Source organism: Ctenopharyngodon idella, chromosome 14 (assembly GCF_019924925.1).
Source record: "Ctenopharyngodon idella isolate HZGC_01 chromosome 14, HZGC01, whole genome shotgun sequence".
NCBI classification, from domain to species: domain Eukaryota; kingdom Metazoa; phylum Chordata; class Actinopteri; order Cypriniformes; family Xenocyprididae; genus Ctenopharyngodon; species Ctenopharyngodon idella.
In genome coordinates, this window is record NC_067233.1 from 6,503,970 (window position 1) to 6,522,028 (window position 18,059).

The 18,059-nt window shown below is 39.4% G+C and overlaps 3 protein-coding genes across 13 annotated transcripts in view; all 3 read left to right on the forward strand.

The window, feature by feature from the left end:
- Positions 1-10,582, forward strand: part of tenm2a (teneurin transmembrane protein 2a) — a 298,870-nt gene extending 288,288 nt beyond the window's left edge. For all 11 annotated transcript variants that reach the window (XM_051918420.1, XM_051918423.1, XM_051918424.1 and 8 more), the window contains 7 exons: positions 192-1,081; positions 2,533-2,708; positions 3,707-3,942; positions 4,111-4,407; positions 5,546-7,163; positions 8,059-8,189; positions 8,324-10,582. In XM_051918420.1, coding sequence (XP_051774380.1) covers positions 192-1,081; positions 2,533-2,708; positions 3,707-3,942; positions 4,111-4,407; positions 5,546-7,163; positions 8,059-8,189; positions 8,324-9,061 — 4,086 coding nt within the window. In that variant the 3' untranslated portion in view covers positions 9,062-10,582. The remainder of the gene's footprint in view (positions 1-191; positions 1,082-2,532; positions 2,709-3,706; positions 3,943-4,110; positions 4,408-5,545; positions 7,164-8,058; positions 8,190-8,323) is intronic.
- Positions 10,583-11,493: 911 nt separating this feature from the next.
- Positions 11,494-13,251, forward strand: tstd1 (thiosulfate sulfurtransferase like domain containing 1). Its single transcript, XM_051918489.1, has 4 exons — positions 11,494-11,654; positions 12,525-12,647; positions 12,821-12,983; positions 13,063-13,251. Exons 1-4 carry the CDS (start codon positions 11,642-11,644, stop codon positions 13,115-13,117), a joined length of 354 nt encoding a protein of 117 aa, XP_051774449.1. The 5' UTR covers positions 11,494-11,641; the 3' UTR covers positions 13,118-13,251.
- Positions 13,252-13,398: 147 nt separating this feature from the next.
- c14h4orf47 (chromosome 14 C4orf47 homolog) lies at positions 13,399-18,053 on the forward strand. Its single transcript, XM_051918478.1, has 11 exons — positions 13,399-13,480; positions 13,652-13,754; positions 13,824-13,952; positions 14,045-14,578; positions 14,747-14,846; positions 15,547-15,766; positions 16,633-16,767; positions 16,852-16,927; positions 17,084-17,263; positions 17,370-17,542; positions 17,695-18,053. The coding sequence occupies exons 5-11, from the start codon at positions 14,750-14,752 to the stop codon at positions 17,744-17,746; spliced, it is 933 nt and encodes a 310-aa protein (XP_051774438.1). The 5' UTR covers positions 13,399-13,480; positions 13,652-13,754; positions 13,824-13,952; positions 14,045-14,578; positions 14,747-14,749; the 3' UTR covers positions 17,747-18,053.
- Positions 18,054-18,059: the final 6 nt, after the last annotated feature.

An 18,059-nucleotide genomic window follows, 5' to 3' on the forward strand; every position in this document is an offset into this window, starting at 1 on the left:
AGGAAGTTGGATGGTTCATTTTTATGTCAGAATCTACTTCTTGTAATCTTGAATTTTCAAAGCAGATATGCAAGTATTAATCATGTCTAGCAGGCTTGCAAAACCTTAATCAGAAGCCAAGAAAATGATACAAGAAAAGTGCTTGGTGAATCTGAAAGATTAATTTCAACTTGAATTCATTTATCATCCAGGTGCGCTTGGAGTGGCCCACTGACTTGGCAGTAAACCCCATGGATAACTCTCTTTATGTGCTAGAGAACAATGTTATCCTACGCATCACTGAAAACCACCAAGTGAGTATCATCGCTGGGCGGCCTATGCACTGCCAGGTGCCTGGCATCGACTATTCCCTCAGCAAACTGGCCATCCACTCCGCCCTGGAGAGCGCCACAGCTATTGCCATCTCCCATACGGGCGTGCTGTACATCGCCGAGACAGACGAGAAGAAGATCAACCGTGTGCGGCAAGTCAGCACCAATGGAGAGATGTCACTGCTGGCTGGTGCTGTCTCAGAGTGCGACTGCAAGAATGACGTCAACTGTAACTGCTTTGCAGGGGACGACGGTTACGCTACAGATGCCAGCCTCAACTCCCCCATGTCTCTGGCTGTCTCACCCGATGGCACGCTCTACATTGCAGATCTCAATAACATTCGAATCCGCGCTGTGCGCACTAACCGACCAGGACCTTCGGCGCTGGGGCAATATGAGGTCGCGTCCCCGCAGGAACAAGAGTTGTATGTGTTTAACGAGGAGGGTCTCCACCTACAAACCATCAGTCTTGTGACAGGCCTGCCCCTCTACAACTTCAGCTACGGCCCTGATGGAGAGCTGGCCACAGTGGTGGATAACTGCAATAATACAGTGAAAGTGCGTAGGGATGGGGCAGGGCAGGGTGGAGCAGGACTGCTCAGGCTCATCCTACAGCCTGAAAATCAGGTGGTTACTCTGGGACTGGATCCTTCAGGAAGCCTGCGCTCCATCTCTGCTCTTAACCAGGAGATCGTTCTGCTGGGATACAATGGTAACACTGGCCTGTTAGCCACAAAGGCAGACGAGACAGGCTGGACAACCTTTTATGAGTAAGTTGCTGTGTGTCTGTGGTTTATGACATTCTGTGTGTACATTTAATTCTTACTCTACGCATGACACACTCAACAGAAGTTATGTGTAGCATTTTCTATATATGTTCCATTCAGCTTGGAGAGTCAGAATTTCCAACTTTCTTCTTGCTAAAGCGCTTGAAAAAGAACTTCATTTGTAGTCAAATCTACAGCTTGAATGCAAAATGGAAAAGTTTAACAAAATGAGAGTGTAGGATGCCACAAGAACAAAGTTAATGATAAACATTCACTCTTAAGCAAATAAAATGAGTCAAAACTTACATTACTTAAAACATCTGCAGATGTTTGCAGAGACTGTAAATGATCCTCTCTGGTGATAAACATACACTTGCTTACAAATGCTAGAATTGGTCTTTTGTGTCTTTTTGTAGTTTACAGCTCCAAAGTTTGGGGGCAGTTCTTTTTTAAAAGAAATTAATACTTTTATTCAGCAAGGAAGCATCAAGTTAATTAAAAAAGTTCCAGAGTAGACATTTACAAGGTCACAAAAGATTTCTATTTCAAATAAATGCTGTTCTTTTGAACTGTCTATTGATCAAAGAATTCTGAAAAATGTATCACAGTTCCCACAAAAATATTAAAAAAATAAATAAAATAAAATATTGAAAACACTGTATAGTTAAAAGCTAGAGATATCATGTAGGATGATCATTTATTTGACTTTGAAGGGAATGCTGGATAAATTCTCTTTCCTGCCGAGTTTTGTTCCAACGCCGCAACACACCTGCCTTTAATTTCCAAGGGAACCTGAAGATCTTGATTAACTTTTTCAGGTGTGTTTGATTAGAGTTGGAACACTCTGCAGGAAAGTAAATCTCCAGGAACAGGATAGAGCAATCGTGCTCTTGATGATGCAGAATTCCCCATACTCCACTGCACTGGCACAGACATCAGCCAGACTGTGACAGATCTGTGGCAGGATCCAGTTCTGCTCCCTAATGTAATGTTACACAGAGAGAGAGTGCAGGGATAACACTGAACCCATATGGAGTGATTGTCTGCACATTACTAGACCACATTACTTCAGTCCTTACCCTCTACTATTATAGGCTCTGTTAAGAACATCTACATGAAAAGTAAACCAATTTTTACCCGCTTGTTAATTACTTCACATTAGCATTAAAGATATCAGAAGTGCATGATGTCTTTTTCTTTTTCTTAGATGGTCTTCTAGCCGGACTATGCTTGTTTTCAGCTGGTCTAACTGGCTTCTGAATTCTTCTAAAACCAAAAAAATTGCCTGACCTTCTTGGTCCAGCAAACTTTATTAGACTTGTTTTGAGCAAAGACATAACTCATCTTTTTTTTTTTTTTTTTAGATGGTTTTGGGCATAATTATAATTGTCCCCAGTGCTTCACTTTAATATGAACTTTAAAATGCCTTTTCCTAACATTTAGTATATTTTCAGGTATGACAGTGAAGGGAGACTAACCAATGTGACGTACCCAACGGGAATGGTTACAAGTCTGCATAGAGAGATCGAAAAATCCATCAACATTGACATTGAGAGCTCCAACAGAGATGATGACGTCACTGTTATCACTAATCTTTCGTCAGTAGAAGCCTCCTATACTGTTGTGCAAGGTATGTCTGCTCAGTAGCTGTTTTTGAAAATAAATTTTGGGTTTCATAAATCATTTTGAAAATGATTCTGTGCTCAGTTTAGTTGGTTTCATATTTCGTTTCATTTTTTAACTTAATTGTTTTATATATCAGTGCCTACAAACTTACTCGGCAAGATACAGATACCCCCGACGTTCATGTGGGAGGCTGGAAGCGAAAGTATGATTCAGTGCAGAAAACAGCATTTGTTTTCTCTCCCAAGCCTAGCACTACAGTTTTGTTTTGATGTGATGCATATGATTTGAGACAAATTCATTACCTTATCCCAAGTAAATATTCACTGTCTTCCATCTGCCCTCAGCCACAAACCCCACTGTCCCAAAGCTTATTTCATCTGTTAAGATGAAAGTACAAAAGACAGAGGGAGAAAGCAAAAATGTTTTACTTCCTTCCCATGGCAGACTAAACAAAAAAGTAAAACTTCAATACAACCAGACATAACACAGGATGGGGGAGGAACCTTTTAAATGAATTACAGAGGATTTAGTCCAAGGAGAACATCCCTCTGATGATGCTTTTGAATCTAACCTTGACATGCTCATGAGGCGAATAATAAATTGACTAAATGCCTTTAAAAGGTTCCTTATAAATTATAAGTGATATTATCTCCAATTATGAATGTACCTTCTGCTCATAAATTAGTTTCATGGATTGTAATTTATTTATAGTGGATGTTCTGAAGCATAAATATTTGTGGCACTCTGAAACAAAGGGATTCAGGGATCCACATCATTTCTTATAAACAAAGCACTTCTCTTGTTATCTTTTATGATCCAAAGATAGACAGCCAGACTGTTCTTGAGCTGATAAATGCCCCACAGCCCTTTCATGAGTTCAAAATAAATCAAGCCTTTTTTGTTGTTGTCGTTTTGTCCTCTTGTCATGTTGAAAATTTGTCATGAAATATTTTTTGCACTTAATTTTATGGTAATTTTATGTCACTCTATTGCCCCCTGCAGATCAAGTACGGAACAGCTACCAACTGTGTAACAATGGCACACTAAGAGTAATGTACGCCAATGGGATGGGAATCAGCTACCACACTGAGCCCCATATCCTGGCAGGATCAGTGAGTCCCACCATCGGCCGCAGGAACATCACCCTTCCCACTGACAACGGTCTGAACTCCATCGAGTGGAGACTGCGCAAAGAGCTGTCCAAGGGCAAGGTCACTGTGTTTGGCAGGAAACTTCGGGTGGGCACTCCCTCTAAGATTTTAATTACTGTGATTATGTACATTATTTTCACATTTCTGTGCTCATTGCAAGCAAAGTTGTGCAAGAATCCTGCCTGATCTGTTAGATTAACTAATCATCTCACCAAATGGAGTGGTTTTCATGCCAAATATTTGTGCAATTTGCAGGCACATGGGCGCAATCTACTGTCAATAGACTTCGACAGGAACACACGGACTGAGAAGATCTATGACGACCACAGGAAGTTCACACTAAGGATCACGTATGATGCCCAGGGCAGACCAGCAATATGGCAGCCCAGCAGCAGCCTTGCAGTGGTGAATGTGTCGTACTCCAGTACAGGCCAGCTAGTGGGTCTGCACCGAGGCAGTATGAGTGAGAGAACAGAGTTTGACCCACAAGGCCGAATACTCTCGCGCTCTTTTGTAGATGGAAAGGTTTGGAGCTACAGTTACCTGGACAAGGTGAGATTACTAATTAAAGTAAGGTTATTGGGAATATTGTTTTCAGATTTTAATGCCTTTTATTTAGTCAATAAAATAAATAAAATTTTAATTATTCAACAGTTTTTTTTTTACTTGCTTTCCTGTAAAATATTGAAATATATTGAAGCATATATTAAACACAATTTAGTGCATTTCTGTAATTAAACTAACAAAACTAAAATTCCATATTATCTTTTTTTTTTTTTAATTAAAACAAATAAAACGCTGTTTAATTCTAAGCAGGGTTGTTATAGGAAAAAAACACCATATTATACAAAATTCATTCAGTAATTGTTTTTTAATTGAATTTTCCAACATTCAGAGCACTATAGCCGCTTTTCCACTGTCAGGCCAAACGGTTCTAAGAACGGTAAGGAAAGGTTCTGGTTGTATTTACACTTGAACCTAGTACGGCACGATTACAAACCGTCTCAGCCCTGAATTCTCAGCACAGTTGGCTAACCGTGCTGGTAGAATGCGTGTAGTGACATTGCCACTCAGGATTGGTCACTTATCTGTTGCCTGGCTACCAGTTTCTCCTTAGCTGGTCAAGCGTGCTATATTTCAGTGACGCAAACACAAATTAATAATAAAATCGTCTGTAAACTCATCAAGGCAACAACTGACATGTTTCGGGGCAGTCGTGGCCTAATGGTTAGAGAGTTAGACTTATAAGTACCGGCAGGAATTGTCGGTGGGGGGAGTGAATGTACAGCGCTCTCTTCCGTCCTCAATACCACAACTGAGGTGTGACCCCTGAGCAAGGCACCGCTCGCTATGTGTAACTGCTCGCTATGTGTGTGCACTTGGATGGGATAAATTCTGAGTATGGGACACCATACTTGGCTACATGTCACGACACTTTCACTTTCACATTTGTATTATATTCCAACGAACTCTGTTATCAGCCCCTCAGTGGAAAATGAAACCATATCCATTCCGGCTGGGCCGGATCGGCACGGAATGGAATGATTAAGCAAAGAGAACAGTTTGTCCCGGCAGTGTAAAAGCGGCTTATATTGCCTGATTTCATTTTGAATTATGACAGCTTGCTAAAGATGTTGTTGCTAATTAATATGAATGTGATAATGATGTTCTGAAAATATTTTTTCCACAGTCCATGGTGCTGCTTCTGCAGAGTCAGAGACAATACATCTTTGAGTTTGACACGTCTAACCGCATCACGGCTGTCACCATGCCTAGCGTTGCCCGTCACACCATGTTCACTCACGTCTCCATCGGCTACATCCGCAACACCTACAACCCACCAGAGAGCAACGCGTCCATCATCTACGACTTCAGTGAGGATGGACGTCCCCAGGCCACCTACTTCCTGGGTACTGGTCGTCGTGTCCTCTACAAATACGGCAAGCTGGCCAAGCTCTCAGAGATCTTGTATGACAGCACAGCCATCACCTTTGGCTATGACGAGACAGCAGGAGTGCTAAAAATGGTCAATTTGCAGAGCGGTGGCTTTTCTTGCACGATTCGCTATCGTAAAATGGGCCCCCTGATCGACAAACAGATCTATCGCTTCTCGGAAGAAGGTATGGTGAACGCGCGCTTCGACTACACCTACCATGACAATAGTTTCCGAATCGCCAGCATGAAGCCGGTTATCAGCGAGACGCCACTTCCTGTGGATCTGTACCGCTATGACGAGATCTCCGGTAAAGTAGAGCACTTTGGAAAGTTTGGAGTCATCTATTATGACATCAATCAGATAATCACCACTGCTGTGATGACCCTTAGCAAGCATTTCGATGCTCACGGGCGAATCAAAGAGGTTCAGTATGAGATCTTTCGCTCTCTTATGTACTGGATGACGGTGCAGTACGACAACATGGGCAGAGTAATCAAACGAGAGTTAAAGATCGGCCCATACGCCAACACCACGCAGTACCGCTATGAGTACGACGGTGACGGACAACTCAGCGGTGTCAAAGTGAATGATTGGTCCACTTGGCGCTACAGCTACGACTTAAACGGCAACCTACATCTGCTCAACCCGGGTAACAGTGCCCGACTCATGCCGCTTCGCTATGACCTACGAGACCGCATCACACGGCTCGGTGACGTGCAGTACCGTCTGGACGAGGATGGTTACCTCAGCCAGAGGGGCGGCGATGTGTTTGACTACAACTCTAAAGGCCAGCTGGTGCGCGCCTACAGCCGTGCAGCTGGAGGATGGAGCGTGCAGTACCGTTACGACGGGCTCGGACGCAGGGTGTCTACTAAGAACAGTCTGGGTCAGCACCTCCAGTTCTTTTATGCTGACCTGAACAACCCGACTCGGGTCACGCATGTGTTTAACCACTCCAGCTCAGAAATCAGCTCTTTGTACTATGACCTGCAGGGCCATCTGTTTGCCATGGAGGTGAGTAGTGGGGAGGAGTACTACATCGCCTCTGACAACACCGGCACGCCACTGGCTGTCTTCAGCAGCAATGGGCAAATGATCAAACAGGTGCAGTACACTGCTTATGGGGAGGTGTACCACGACTCGAACCCTGAGTTCCAGCTTGTCATCGGCTTCCATGGAGGGCTTTATGACTCACTAACCAAGTTGGTGCATTTCACACAGAGAGACTATGATGTTTTAGCGGCCAGATGGACATCGCCTGATTACACCATGTGGCAGAAGATCGGCAAAGATCTGGCACCCTTCAACCTGTACATGTTCAAGAATAACAACCCGCTCAGTGACATGCTGGATGTGAAGAACTATGTCACAGGTGACTTGATGATTTTATGATTGGGTGCATTTGCAGCTTTGTCAACTTATTAGTTATTTAGGGCTGTCAGTTTTACATGTTCATTTAGTCCTTTAAATAAGTCTCTTTTTTTTTTTTTTTAAATAATGTGATAAAATAAATACAGTTTTTGATCTAATGCTCAATGTTATGGACATAAACAATATATTCAGAGATGTAATCGTAATGCTCATCATATACACTACCGTTTAAAAGTTTGGGGTCAGTAAGCTTTTTAATGTTTTTGAAAGAAGTCTCTTAGGTTGCCTTTATTTGATAAAAAAAAAACAGTAAAAACAATAATATTGTGAAATATTATTACGTTTATTATAACTGCGTTTTATTTATTTATTTATTGATAGCAACGATTTTTAAAAAAATGTCAGCATCATTACTCCAGTCTTCAGTGTCATATAATCCTTCAGAAATAATTCTAATATGCTGATATGCTGCTCTAGAAACATTTTTTATTATTATTTATTAAATTTAGGTAACACTTTATTTTACAGTGTATTACTGTAGTTATAACTATACATTATGCATATTTACATGCAACCAACCCTAAACTAAACCCTAATCCTAACCCTATTAGTAGGTACATGTAGTTAATTATTATTACACAGTACTTTAAAATATAATTACACTGTAAAACGCACACCTCGAAATAAAGTGTAACCTAAATCTTACTGACCTCAAACTTTTGAATGGTAGTGCATATACTGTATAATGTAAATATAAATGTAAAGACATAATGCAGTTAATTTGATTCAGGTTTTTACTCGATTGACAGCCATATAATCAGTAAATAAATGACCCTTTTTATCGCAAAATCACAGCTTATACGCTCCTTTTCTATATATTGTATATTTCATTGCAGATGTGAAGAGTTGGCTGGTGATGTTTGGCTTTCAGCTCAGCAACATCATCCCAGGCTTTCCCAGACACACACTTTACTTTGTGGATCCGCCATATGAGCTCCTCGCCAGTCAGGAAAGTGAAAATGGGCAGGTGAGTCACTACATTAATCCCATAGTAAATCTTCAGCGGAATTACTTTTGTATTTCCAAGGGTAGCAGATCAGTGAATATTGTATTATGTGATCTTACTTGCATTTACCAAGGCCTTAAATGTTCTTCTTGCAGCTGATAACCGGAGTTCAGCAGGAAGCCGAGAGGCACAACCAGGCTTTCATGGCTCTGGAGGGACGGCTTCTTGACAAAGAGCGCAAGACCAAACACGAGAAACAGGGCCACTGGTTTGGCACGAGTACCCCCATCATTGGAAGAGGAGTGATGTTGGCGGTGAAGGAAGGCCGTGTGGTCACAGGGGTTTCGAGCATGGCCAGCGATGACAGCAGGAAGGTGGCTTTGGTGCTAAATAGCGCCGTCTACTTAGATGGAACGCACTACACGCAGGATGGTCGTGACTGTCATTTCTTCGTGAAGATAGGCTCAGCTGACAGTGACCTTCTAGCTTTGGGACTCACCAACGGACGTAAGGCTCTGGAAAGCGGGATCAACGTGACAGTAAGCGGTCGATCGCGGCGAGGGGTCACCGTTGAGTTCCGGGTTCCAGCTCTTTCTCTGAGCGTGCGCTACGGCTTGGCGTCAGACGTGCTGGATGAGGAGAGAGCCCGGCTGTTGGAGTTGGCACGGCAGCGGGCGCTATCGGCCGCCTGGCTGCGAGAGCAGCAGCGGGCGCGGGATAACAAAGAGGGAAGCCGCTTGTGGACTGAAGGAGAGCGACAGCAGCTCCTTTCAACAGGGAAAGTGCAGGGGTACGACGGGTACTATATTTTACCAGTGGAACAGTACCCTGAACTAGCGGACAGCAGTTTCAACATTCAGTTCCTGAGACAGAATGAGATGGGGAAGAGGTAACAGTCCAAATCTTTTGTTATCCTGTTTCTTTATATTTCGCTTTATCTCCGCTTATACCTTTACAGTTTTCAGTTCTTTTCTCTATCTTTTTCTCTCTCTTGCTTCGTCTTTCTCTTTTTTCCCTCACTTTTTTTCCGTTATCTCCTGAACCCACGGAGAATAATTGAACTAATGGGGAAACTCACTGAACGCTGCAGGGACTTTTAAAAGAAGAACACTCAAAAACTTTGTTAATACTGCCTCTGGCAAAAAAACAACAATTTGAAAGACCTCGTCTTTGTCTTTCAACAATGGACGTCAAAAAGCACTGATAAACTAAAAAACGAAACAGAGCTACTGTTGCTGAAATATGAAAAATCCCCTTTTTAAAAAAGAATAGATATTTTTACCCATATTTTTTGGGTTACCGAGAGGATGTTGGTGCCAGATGGTACCCTTCTGGTGGTGCGATCTGGTTCGGAGAGGTCTCGCGCGCCGCTGGAGAGGCCCAGTCTCGACGTCAGAACTGAGGAGTAACATCCGTCAAGACAAATGTCAGTCTCAGGCCTCACATTCTTCACAGCTAAACTGTCAATCGCCACTGCAGCAAGCACCATCATCTACAGACTGTTTCTTCAAAACAATTCCAGTGGAGTAAAAGTGATGAGAAAATCCAAGTCAGACATAGTTTGTTTCATCACTGATAGAGAAATACTTGCATTGTATCAGATAACAGTGAAGTTCTGAGTGTGCTTTAGATGCGATAGTTTTGTACGTCCCAGTCGCATTAGAGTAACGAGACCTTCACCAAGGCACTTCTGTATAGAGATATCAGAAAAAACACTCACAGTCTCCAGATTGAAAGGTTACTAGTGTCAGAAACTATTTATTTATTTTTACTTAGTTTGTTTTCATTTTTATCATTCATAGTACTATATGACAATCATAAAGGAGTCATCGCTTTTAGCTACAAAGATGAACATTGATGGTTGAGTTTATTTTCCTTTGTATGATATGTAATAATTTTTCATTTTTGTATTGTTTTTTTTTTTGTTTTTTTTTGTTCCAAAGCAAATTCTAGTCATGCACAGAAATAATTTATGTAAAGTGTTTTAAAATGGTTTATACTTTAAATAAAGTTTAAAACTGTGAAACTTGTTTTTCAAAATATATCTGTATGTACAGTGTATAGATTTACCTTTATGCAGCACAGTAGAATATTGTTCATAATATCAACTTTTATATTTCTAACAGAAGGTGGCTTGTTATGTGCAAATCAACAGCTGGTATTAAAACACTAGAATTTTGTGACACTCAGATATCACAGATGAATAATATCGATGCCCCGTTTGATGTTCTGTTTGTTTAGTTTTGTTTTTATGCAGAAAAGTTGCTGTACTAGAACCCAAACCAATAGAAATGGATTCTTTCCACTGTGAAGAGACTCATTATGGATGTCATGATGTACCAAATCAGTATTGAGGGATGATTCTTACTCAAGTGAGACTCTTCTGAGACCTTACCAATAAATAGTTTAATTCATGTGAGTCTGGCTAGTCTCATGTATTTGTAAATATGTCTTCAGATCTGTGCTGCTGTCATAACACATAATTTCTCCACATCTCATGAGGTGGACTGTGCCCTTCCCTTGCTAAAAGTAACCATGCTAACCATAGCTTCTGCCAAAATAAGTTTTACTGCAATAAAACTTTGGTAACATTAGCAAAGTACCATGGTAATGTGGTAATACTATGGCTGTTTGGATATGCAGTATGGTAATGCAATGCTGTGTTTCACTGCACTGAACATATCCTATTGTAATACCACGGTATTCTTTATACCTGCTAAGTAAAGTGGTACTTACTGTCTGATATTGTTTGAAGAAGATTCCATCTGACTTTATTATAGTTTGCAGCAGTAACAATAACCGGACATCTCGTAAAAATGTGCTTTGGTGGAAACTGTTTACCATGGTAAATTAAGTGCTGATTTTTTTTTTTCTTTCTTTTTTTACAGAATCAAACACTCCCAAGTGTGCTAGTGATTATAAATACTAGTTTATAATAGTCACTAACACACTTTCTTTTAGTAATAATAATAATAATATTTAATTATAATAAAGTATAATAATTTATTTATTATTATTATTTTTGTACCTTACAAAACTTCAGTAATGTATGTGAAATGTGTGACTGGAGAAATGAAAATCCTGCAGAAGAAAAAAGTTACCTAAGCCCCTTACATACACAAAAAAACAGTATATTTCTTTACTTTAAAATCTGAATTGTATGCAGTATTACTAAGAATAAAATCGTGACAAAAGATTAGTGATAAAATATGTATTTTTGCAGCCTATAGGAATCTTAGTTGTTTTTTTTTGTTTGTTTTTTTTAAGTGTTTAATGTACCACAATCTAGACAGTCTTTTATTTTGAAGCTACGGGTCTTTTATTATGAAATTAGCTCAAGCTACAGGAGCTCTAGGCGGGGCCTTTTATACGACTATAAGCATATGCTTAGCCAATAGGAGATGCCTTTTGAAAAACTTGAATGACAAGGAAGGAAAGGTGCGGCACCCGGTGAATTCTCTAATCACTTCAACATGGCAAGCAGCGGTAAGTTTGTTTTCATCTAAATGCAAGTAACAGACTTTCAGAGAATTAAAGAAAGCGAAGTGTGAAACTGCGGTTTTTTCACTCATTCTGCATTCAAGAAACAACTTGAGCAGCTGTTGTTTTCGTCTCTGTTGTTGTAGTCAGGGTGACAGTGCCCAGGTGCACCTGTGATAAACACTTTCATTATCTCTACGTTTTAATAATTACAGTACCAAGCGAACGTTTCATACGTTTGCTAATTCTGCGGTGCCCGTCATTTTATGTAATTGCCTTTCCTAATGCTTGACTGCTGTCCTGTTCGTTATTTTCATAGTTTTTTTTACTATGAAGAGCTCTGCATCTTGTGACGTAGTGATGACTTGCAGAAACTGAAGCGTGTGTATAGTTGGTACAGGTACACGTTCTGGATTTTTGTTATGATTTCATTTCCCTTGCATACAAAAACATGAACAACATTCTGGAACATCCAGACATCAAAACAATTTAAACCACTAAGTAGTCACAAGGTAACCAATTCGTAAAGGTAACAATTTACGAAGGAACAAACAAATAAACTAATAAATAAATAAGCTTTTTATAATACAAAATTTATTTAATAAAATTAACCATTTCAAAAGTATAAGTGAAAATCTTGGGTGCAGTTCAAAGCCTCTCTGCAATAGACAGTATACCTATTCAAAAACATCAAATAAGTGAACAACCTCAGTCTGGAGTAAATGGGATTATTGGGATAAATCTATCTGCTTAATAATAAAATATTTAACATGTATGAAATGCATATACTCTTTCTCTTAGTTTTCATTATATATCTATTACTGCATGACCGGTATGTAAGCGTAACTGCTTACGTCACATTCCTCTCTGCTATAGATAAGGAGATCTCCTACAGTGATCTCAAATCTCTCTTGGAGAAGGGCTCAGTGTTTCTGGTGGATGTGCGCTCAAAAGCTGAGGTAGACAACGGGCGTATCCCAGGCTCCATCCACATCCCAGGTGAGAGGGGAGATGCACAAACATAATTTACATAAATTGCAATAGGCTATTTTAATTTGGATGTAGTTAGTTACTACATTTAGGTTACTTTTTGTTTTTACACAATGTTGAACAATAAGTGTATTGGCCGAGAGTACTGAAACAGCAGCTTTTTTTGTTCCAATTTATTTTAGTGGAAAATGTAGAAAGTGAAATGTCCCTGGACGCAGCTGATTTCCAGTCTAAGTTTGGCGTAAGTAAGCCATCTCTGGACTGCTCTGAACTGGTTTTCCACTGTCAGATGGGAAGACGTGGAGCTGCTGCCACAGAGAAAGCCAGAGGCCTGGGGTTCAAGAAGTAAGAAACTTGCAATCCTCACTCGTGAGCAGAGTTTTGCTGAAACTCTAACACTGTTTTCTTTCTTCTCTCTCCTCAGTGCCCGTAATTATGCTGGGGGCTACAAGGAGTGGTCAGAAAAAGGGGGCAAATGACAATCCTCAATGCTTTCAAGATTCCAGCTTAAAAACCAGAGATCAGGGACCATTTTTACTCTCACTGTGAACGTATCAATCATAAAATCGAAATATTTGTATATGTTTTAATAAAGTCTGATAACTAAAATAAATGGTGTCCTTGTCTTGTCTCTTTGAAAATGAATGGAAAAAATGAAAAAGATGTTTGGTTCATACTGGTTCAATTCAATAGGCTACATTGTTTACGATGCGTTTCCTCTTTTAATTGAGCATGCGCAGATTGCGCACCCACCTTCACCCTGATGCAGCAACACCTCTGAGCGAAATGTCGACGTGCCTCTAATTAATGGACACTTACATTGATCTCTGTCAATCATTCGGGTAATATTTTAAGATTATTCCTACTCTAAATGGTTGGATGTAAAGTTGCAATATCAGTGTTTGAATCACATGTGCTCGTGTTTGTGTAATATTTGCAGTTATTAGAGACACTAACGTGAAAATGGACACATGCTGTAGTTATGATGACTCACATGAGATCTCCATATCTAGTGTGCCCCTCTGGGTGGGGCCGTTGCTCCACGCGGCCTCCAGGCTGAAGAAGACAGACCGGATGAAACGAAGAAAAGTTTACCGTTTAATCCAGCGTCAGTTAGTAAGCGTCACTTTGTATTTTAATATCATTTTTACTTTATTTTGGTTGATCTTAACGTTATGTTGACAGCTGAACAACAGGGTCGGCTGCAGCACGAGTGGCAACCCCACTTATGTGTACCCAACTGAGCTCAAAGAGATGGTCCGATCAGCCTTTCCAAAGGGCATCTGTGACTATGGCGACCCCTGTCACAAAAATGTGAGATATATATATAGCCTACTTAAAGTTGATGCTCGTTGTTATAAATTTACGCGCAAATGTGAATAACAACTGATTCACGTTTGTTGCAGGTTGTTAACATCACTATGGATGACTTGAAAATGATGGATTGGCCAGTTAAACTGCAGTTGCAGTCTATCTGAATGGTTCAAAATTGTGTTATCATAGTGTAAAATTGTAATATGTTCATAAAATAATATAAGTTGTGCTTACTTATGTTTAGTAACTTTATATAAAGCCTATATAAAACAGTTTGGTTTCCATGAATAGGCTTTTGTGATATTTTTCCTGCTTTGGTTAATGTTATTATTAGGTTATAATTTATTACCGTGATGTGTGTAGAGTTTTACTTTAACTGCAAAACCCAGAATTCATCCTTGCGTCACAGGCTGTAATGTGCAGGAGGAAAAATGCATAAACGTTTGGTTTTAGTATTATTTGTTAAGTGTTTATGTTGTAAGTGTGTTTCCCTGATGAACGACTGTGACAGTCCAGCATTGACCTGCTGGACACCATGACAACGTACACAACCTACACGGACACCTCAGCAGCGGAGTTATATTTCTATTACTGAGTGTTTAGCACAAGGCATAGGCTAATTCAAGGTATGTATATATATTGACCCATATACAATAGTGAAAGTATATAATGTATAGTGATATAGGCGATGTGCTGAATGGAATCATAGCGCGATCTGTATAAAAGGCTGCACTCCTACATTCAGATCTCTTTCTGTGGCTTTTCTTCCACATGTGCCGTGTATCAAACTTTAGAAAATGCCTCCAGAAGGGAAATCTGACATGGAGCGGATTGGCATCTTTAAAGAGATGGGATACATCTCAATAGGGGACAAATATACACCTTTTATTTACCGTAAGTGTAACGGATATATTAAACTTCAATAGCAGAAACTAGTGGCTGGCGCAGTGGTGAGTTTGTTGCAGCGCGTCAACATATAACCCATGGTAACTTGCGTCAAAATAAAATTTTTATGGTCAATACCGTTTATTTATTTATGACAGTGGCTATGTCAAGTCATTACACCCTTACGAAAATTAACCATGGTTTTCCTGCACTAACCATAGTTTAACCATGGTATTTTGTAGTTAAGCTGTGGTTATACACATGGCGGTAATCAATCCGCCAAAAAAAAGTAATAACCAACATGGTTATGACTACACTTTTACTCTAATATAATATAATATATATATATATATATATATATATATATATATATATATATTATATTACAGTATATATATATGGTTAATTTTCCTAAGGGCAGTTTTAGCCGCATTGGCATTTTGACGAACAGGTTACAATGTCAATTTTTGTTATCTTTTGAGTTAAAATCTACCTTCAGTATATAGCTAGTAGTCCTATACATTGTCACTGTGACTATATTGTGTTCACTTGTTCATCTAAAAGCCATATCATCAAAAACACTATCGAAATAAGCATTTGTGTAAATGGATAAACGTATGCAATGTAAACATGTAGCCATGTGACAGCTGCATAATATAGAAAATAAAATTGTTAACATGTGTCTAATGAACTTTGTTGTCGCTGAAAGGCCCATTTAATGACTCCGCATACAAGAACAAACAGATGCTAATAGGAGGAGCTAAATCAAAGTCCGCGCTTCAGACGGGATACTTCGACACACAGTTTAAGAGGATCTTTGAGAGAGAGGCTTTCACAGACCCTGTCAAAATAGACAGACAATACAGGATACAACAGGCCAAGAAGAACATAGGCAAAGCCTTTGTTCCCAGTAACGGAGAGAAAAAAACGTGAGTCCTCCTTTCTTTCTGTGGTACACTGTTTATTCAATATTAGAATTAAATATTTTAATTAGTAGTAGAGAAGTAGTAGCATTACTGTTTTTGTTGTTGTTGTGGCAATATACTACAAGATCTTACATGGAAAGTTTTCCCAAAAATGAAAATACTGTCATCATTTTTCTCATTTTTGTTGTAAACCTGTATGACTTTCTTTTTATGTTCAACAGAAGAAAGTCATACAGATTTGAGCAACATGAGGGTGAGTAAATGAAGACATAATTTTCATTTTTAGGTAAACTATTCCTCTAATGTTCGATAGCTTTAATGAATCTAGTAACAAATTGTACCCCGCTGGTGTAAAGAATGTCCAGAAAGATCTGTACAGTAAGGGGAACAAAGCTGAACCCGAGATGTATTTGGTTCGAGGCTATTTCATTAGTGTGAGAACTGGCATGGTATATTAAAATCTAAAGACATGAAAAAGACCCCAGAACCTAGATTTTGTTTAGATAGGAACATACTTTGTGCTTTTTAATGATGTTTTTTGACATGAAAACAAGATATATGCCTTAATTTTGCAAAAACAAGGATTTCACCATATTGCAATAGTTCAAAGCATCCAATGCAAACAGTCTGCTTTTCATGTGCATCTGAGAGGCGGCAAAAAATATACACAAAGCCTGAAGGAATAATAGCTTTAGTGAGTCAATAAGGCTGCTATATATTCACACAACTATAGTTAGATGTATGTATTTTTGTTGATTTTTTCCCCCATTTATACCAGAAAAAAAACTGCCACACAGCTTACACAATTTCCCAATTATCATTCCTTATACTGTCTTTAAAGTTGCTTAGTAGTTTTCTCTGATTTGTAGATGTGGGGTGGGCAGCTATTATGGGACATTTGGAGGTCCCATTCAAGCAATGAGTACCCTACAGACTCCAAGGAAACCAAACAAACCAGCTGGGAAAAACTTCTACACTAATCCACCCAAGAAGGGAAGTTATGGGTAAGCAAATGACATTATCCTTTAATATGCAAGTGTCCGTGGTTTTGCTGTCAGATGGATTGATTTGTGCTTGTTCTCTAATAGCTATCCTGACATCACTCTCTCCAAGACGGTGTCCTATTCCTCAGACCCCTATGATCGAGCCAAGGAAATGCTAAAGGTATTTTTAGGTCTACCTAAATGAGATTTTTAATCAGACTCCTGGGTCCTTGTTTTAATTAAGATAAGGCATCCTCTGAGTACCTGACAGTATAATTCTATGCAAGCAGATGACTGTGTTCTCTTCCTCTAATGAGAGAGATAATTTGTTTACCAGCGTGAGATCATGTCACACAAATCCATGCTGAAAGGGGGAGCGTTTCGTTTGAACCTTCATCCAAATGAATGCTTTGACAGCAATCCTTACAAATTTGACAAACCTCTACCACCTCCAAAGAAGACTGAGGAGAAAAAGCACTTTATGGTGCCCTTTAAACCAAGTTCACCCAGTAAAAAGGTACATAATATGCCTAAAAGGAGAAAAAGAGTTTAGCTCTCTTGGAAAATTTTGTGGAGTATTATTTTGGTTGTATGAGGAGGTATTTTATTCTTATTTTCTGCAGACTGGAGGTATGAAAGCAGGAACATTTGACTCCTACCCCAGTTACTCTGCAGAACCCTATGGCACCAAAAAGACTAAATCAGTGATGACGAATAAGGAAGGAAAGATATTTCACCCCTCCCCTGGTCCAAAGAGTACACCTGTCAAAAGCATCATCAGCCTCAATGTCAATAAGTAAGCTGGGGTCCAGGACCACCCATATTAAGACACCCATATCACACTCCAAACAGTGCTTAATGCTTTGCATAATAATAGTAATCATTAATATACCAAATTCCACAGGGAAAGACACTTCAAGCTCACAGTAATGTAACTTTATTTTGCAGGGCTGTGAACGCCACAAACTACAATCGAATCCCCTCTGTGATGGCATATTGAGAACTTGTGATGTCTTCAGGTGAATAAATGAGCATGTTATATATTGGGCTTTAGATTAAAAAGCTCCTCTTTTGAATTGTATTTACAGGGTTCTCTTAATTGATAAAAACGGACTCATTCACATTTAGCTCATTCTAATTACTACCCCAGGATAAATACTTGTTTTCATAGCATCTAAAGATGTGTAATTGTACAAGTCAAGTTTAAGTCCTGTGCATCATTTTGTCAGTGATACACTAAGCCATGTGTTTAAGATCACTTGAGTTATTAAACATTAAATATATATATTTTGTATTTAACCAGCAAAGATTTG

Excerpts from the sequence above, each read along its gene's own strand:
- tstd1 (XM_051918489.1), top strand. Across the intron at positions 12,648-12,820 it reads AGGCTCCATCCACATCCCAG|TGGAAAATGTAGAAAGTGAA; the intron begins GTGAGAGGGGAG and ends AATTTATTTTAG. Across the intron at positions 12,984-13,062 it reads AGAGGCCTGGGGTTCAAGAA|TGCCCGTAATTATGCTGGGG; the intron begins GTAAGAAACTTG and ends CTCTCTCCTCAG.
- c14h4orf47 (XM_051918478.1), top strand. The coding sequence starts at position 14,750 with ATGCCTCCAGAAGGGAAATCTGACATGGAGCGGATTGGCATCTTTAAA. Across the intron at positions 16,768-16,851 it reads CCCAAGAAGGGAAGTTATGG|CTATCCTGACATCACTCTCT; the intron begins GTAAGCAAATGA and ends GTTCTCTAATAG. Across the intron at positions 16,928-17,083 it reads GAGCCAAGGAAATGCTAAAG|CGTGAGATCATGTCACACAA; the intron begins GTATTTTTAGGT and ends TTTGTTTACCAG.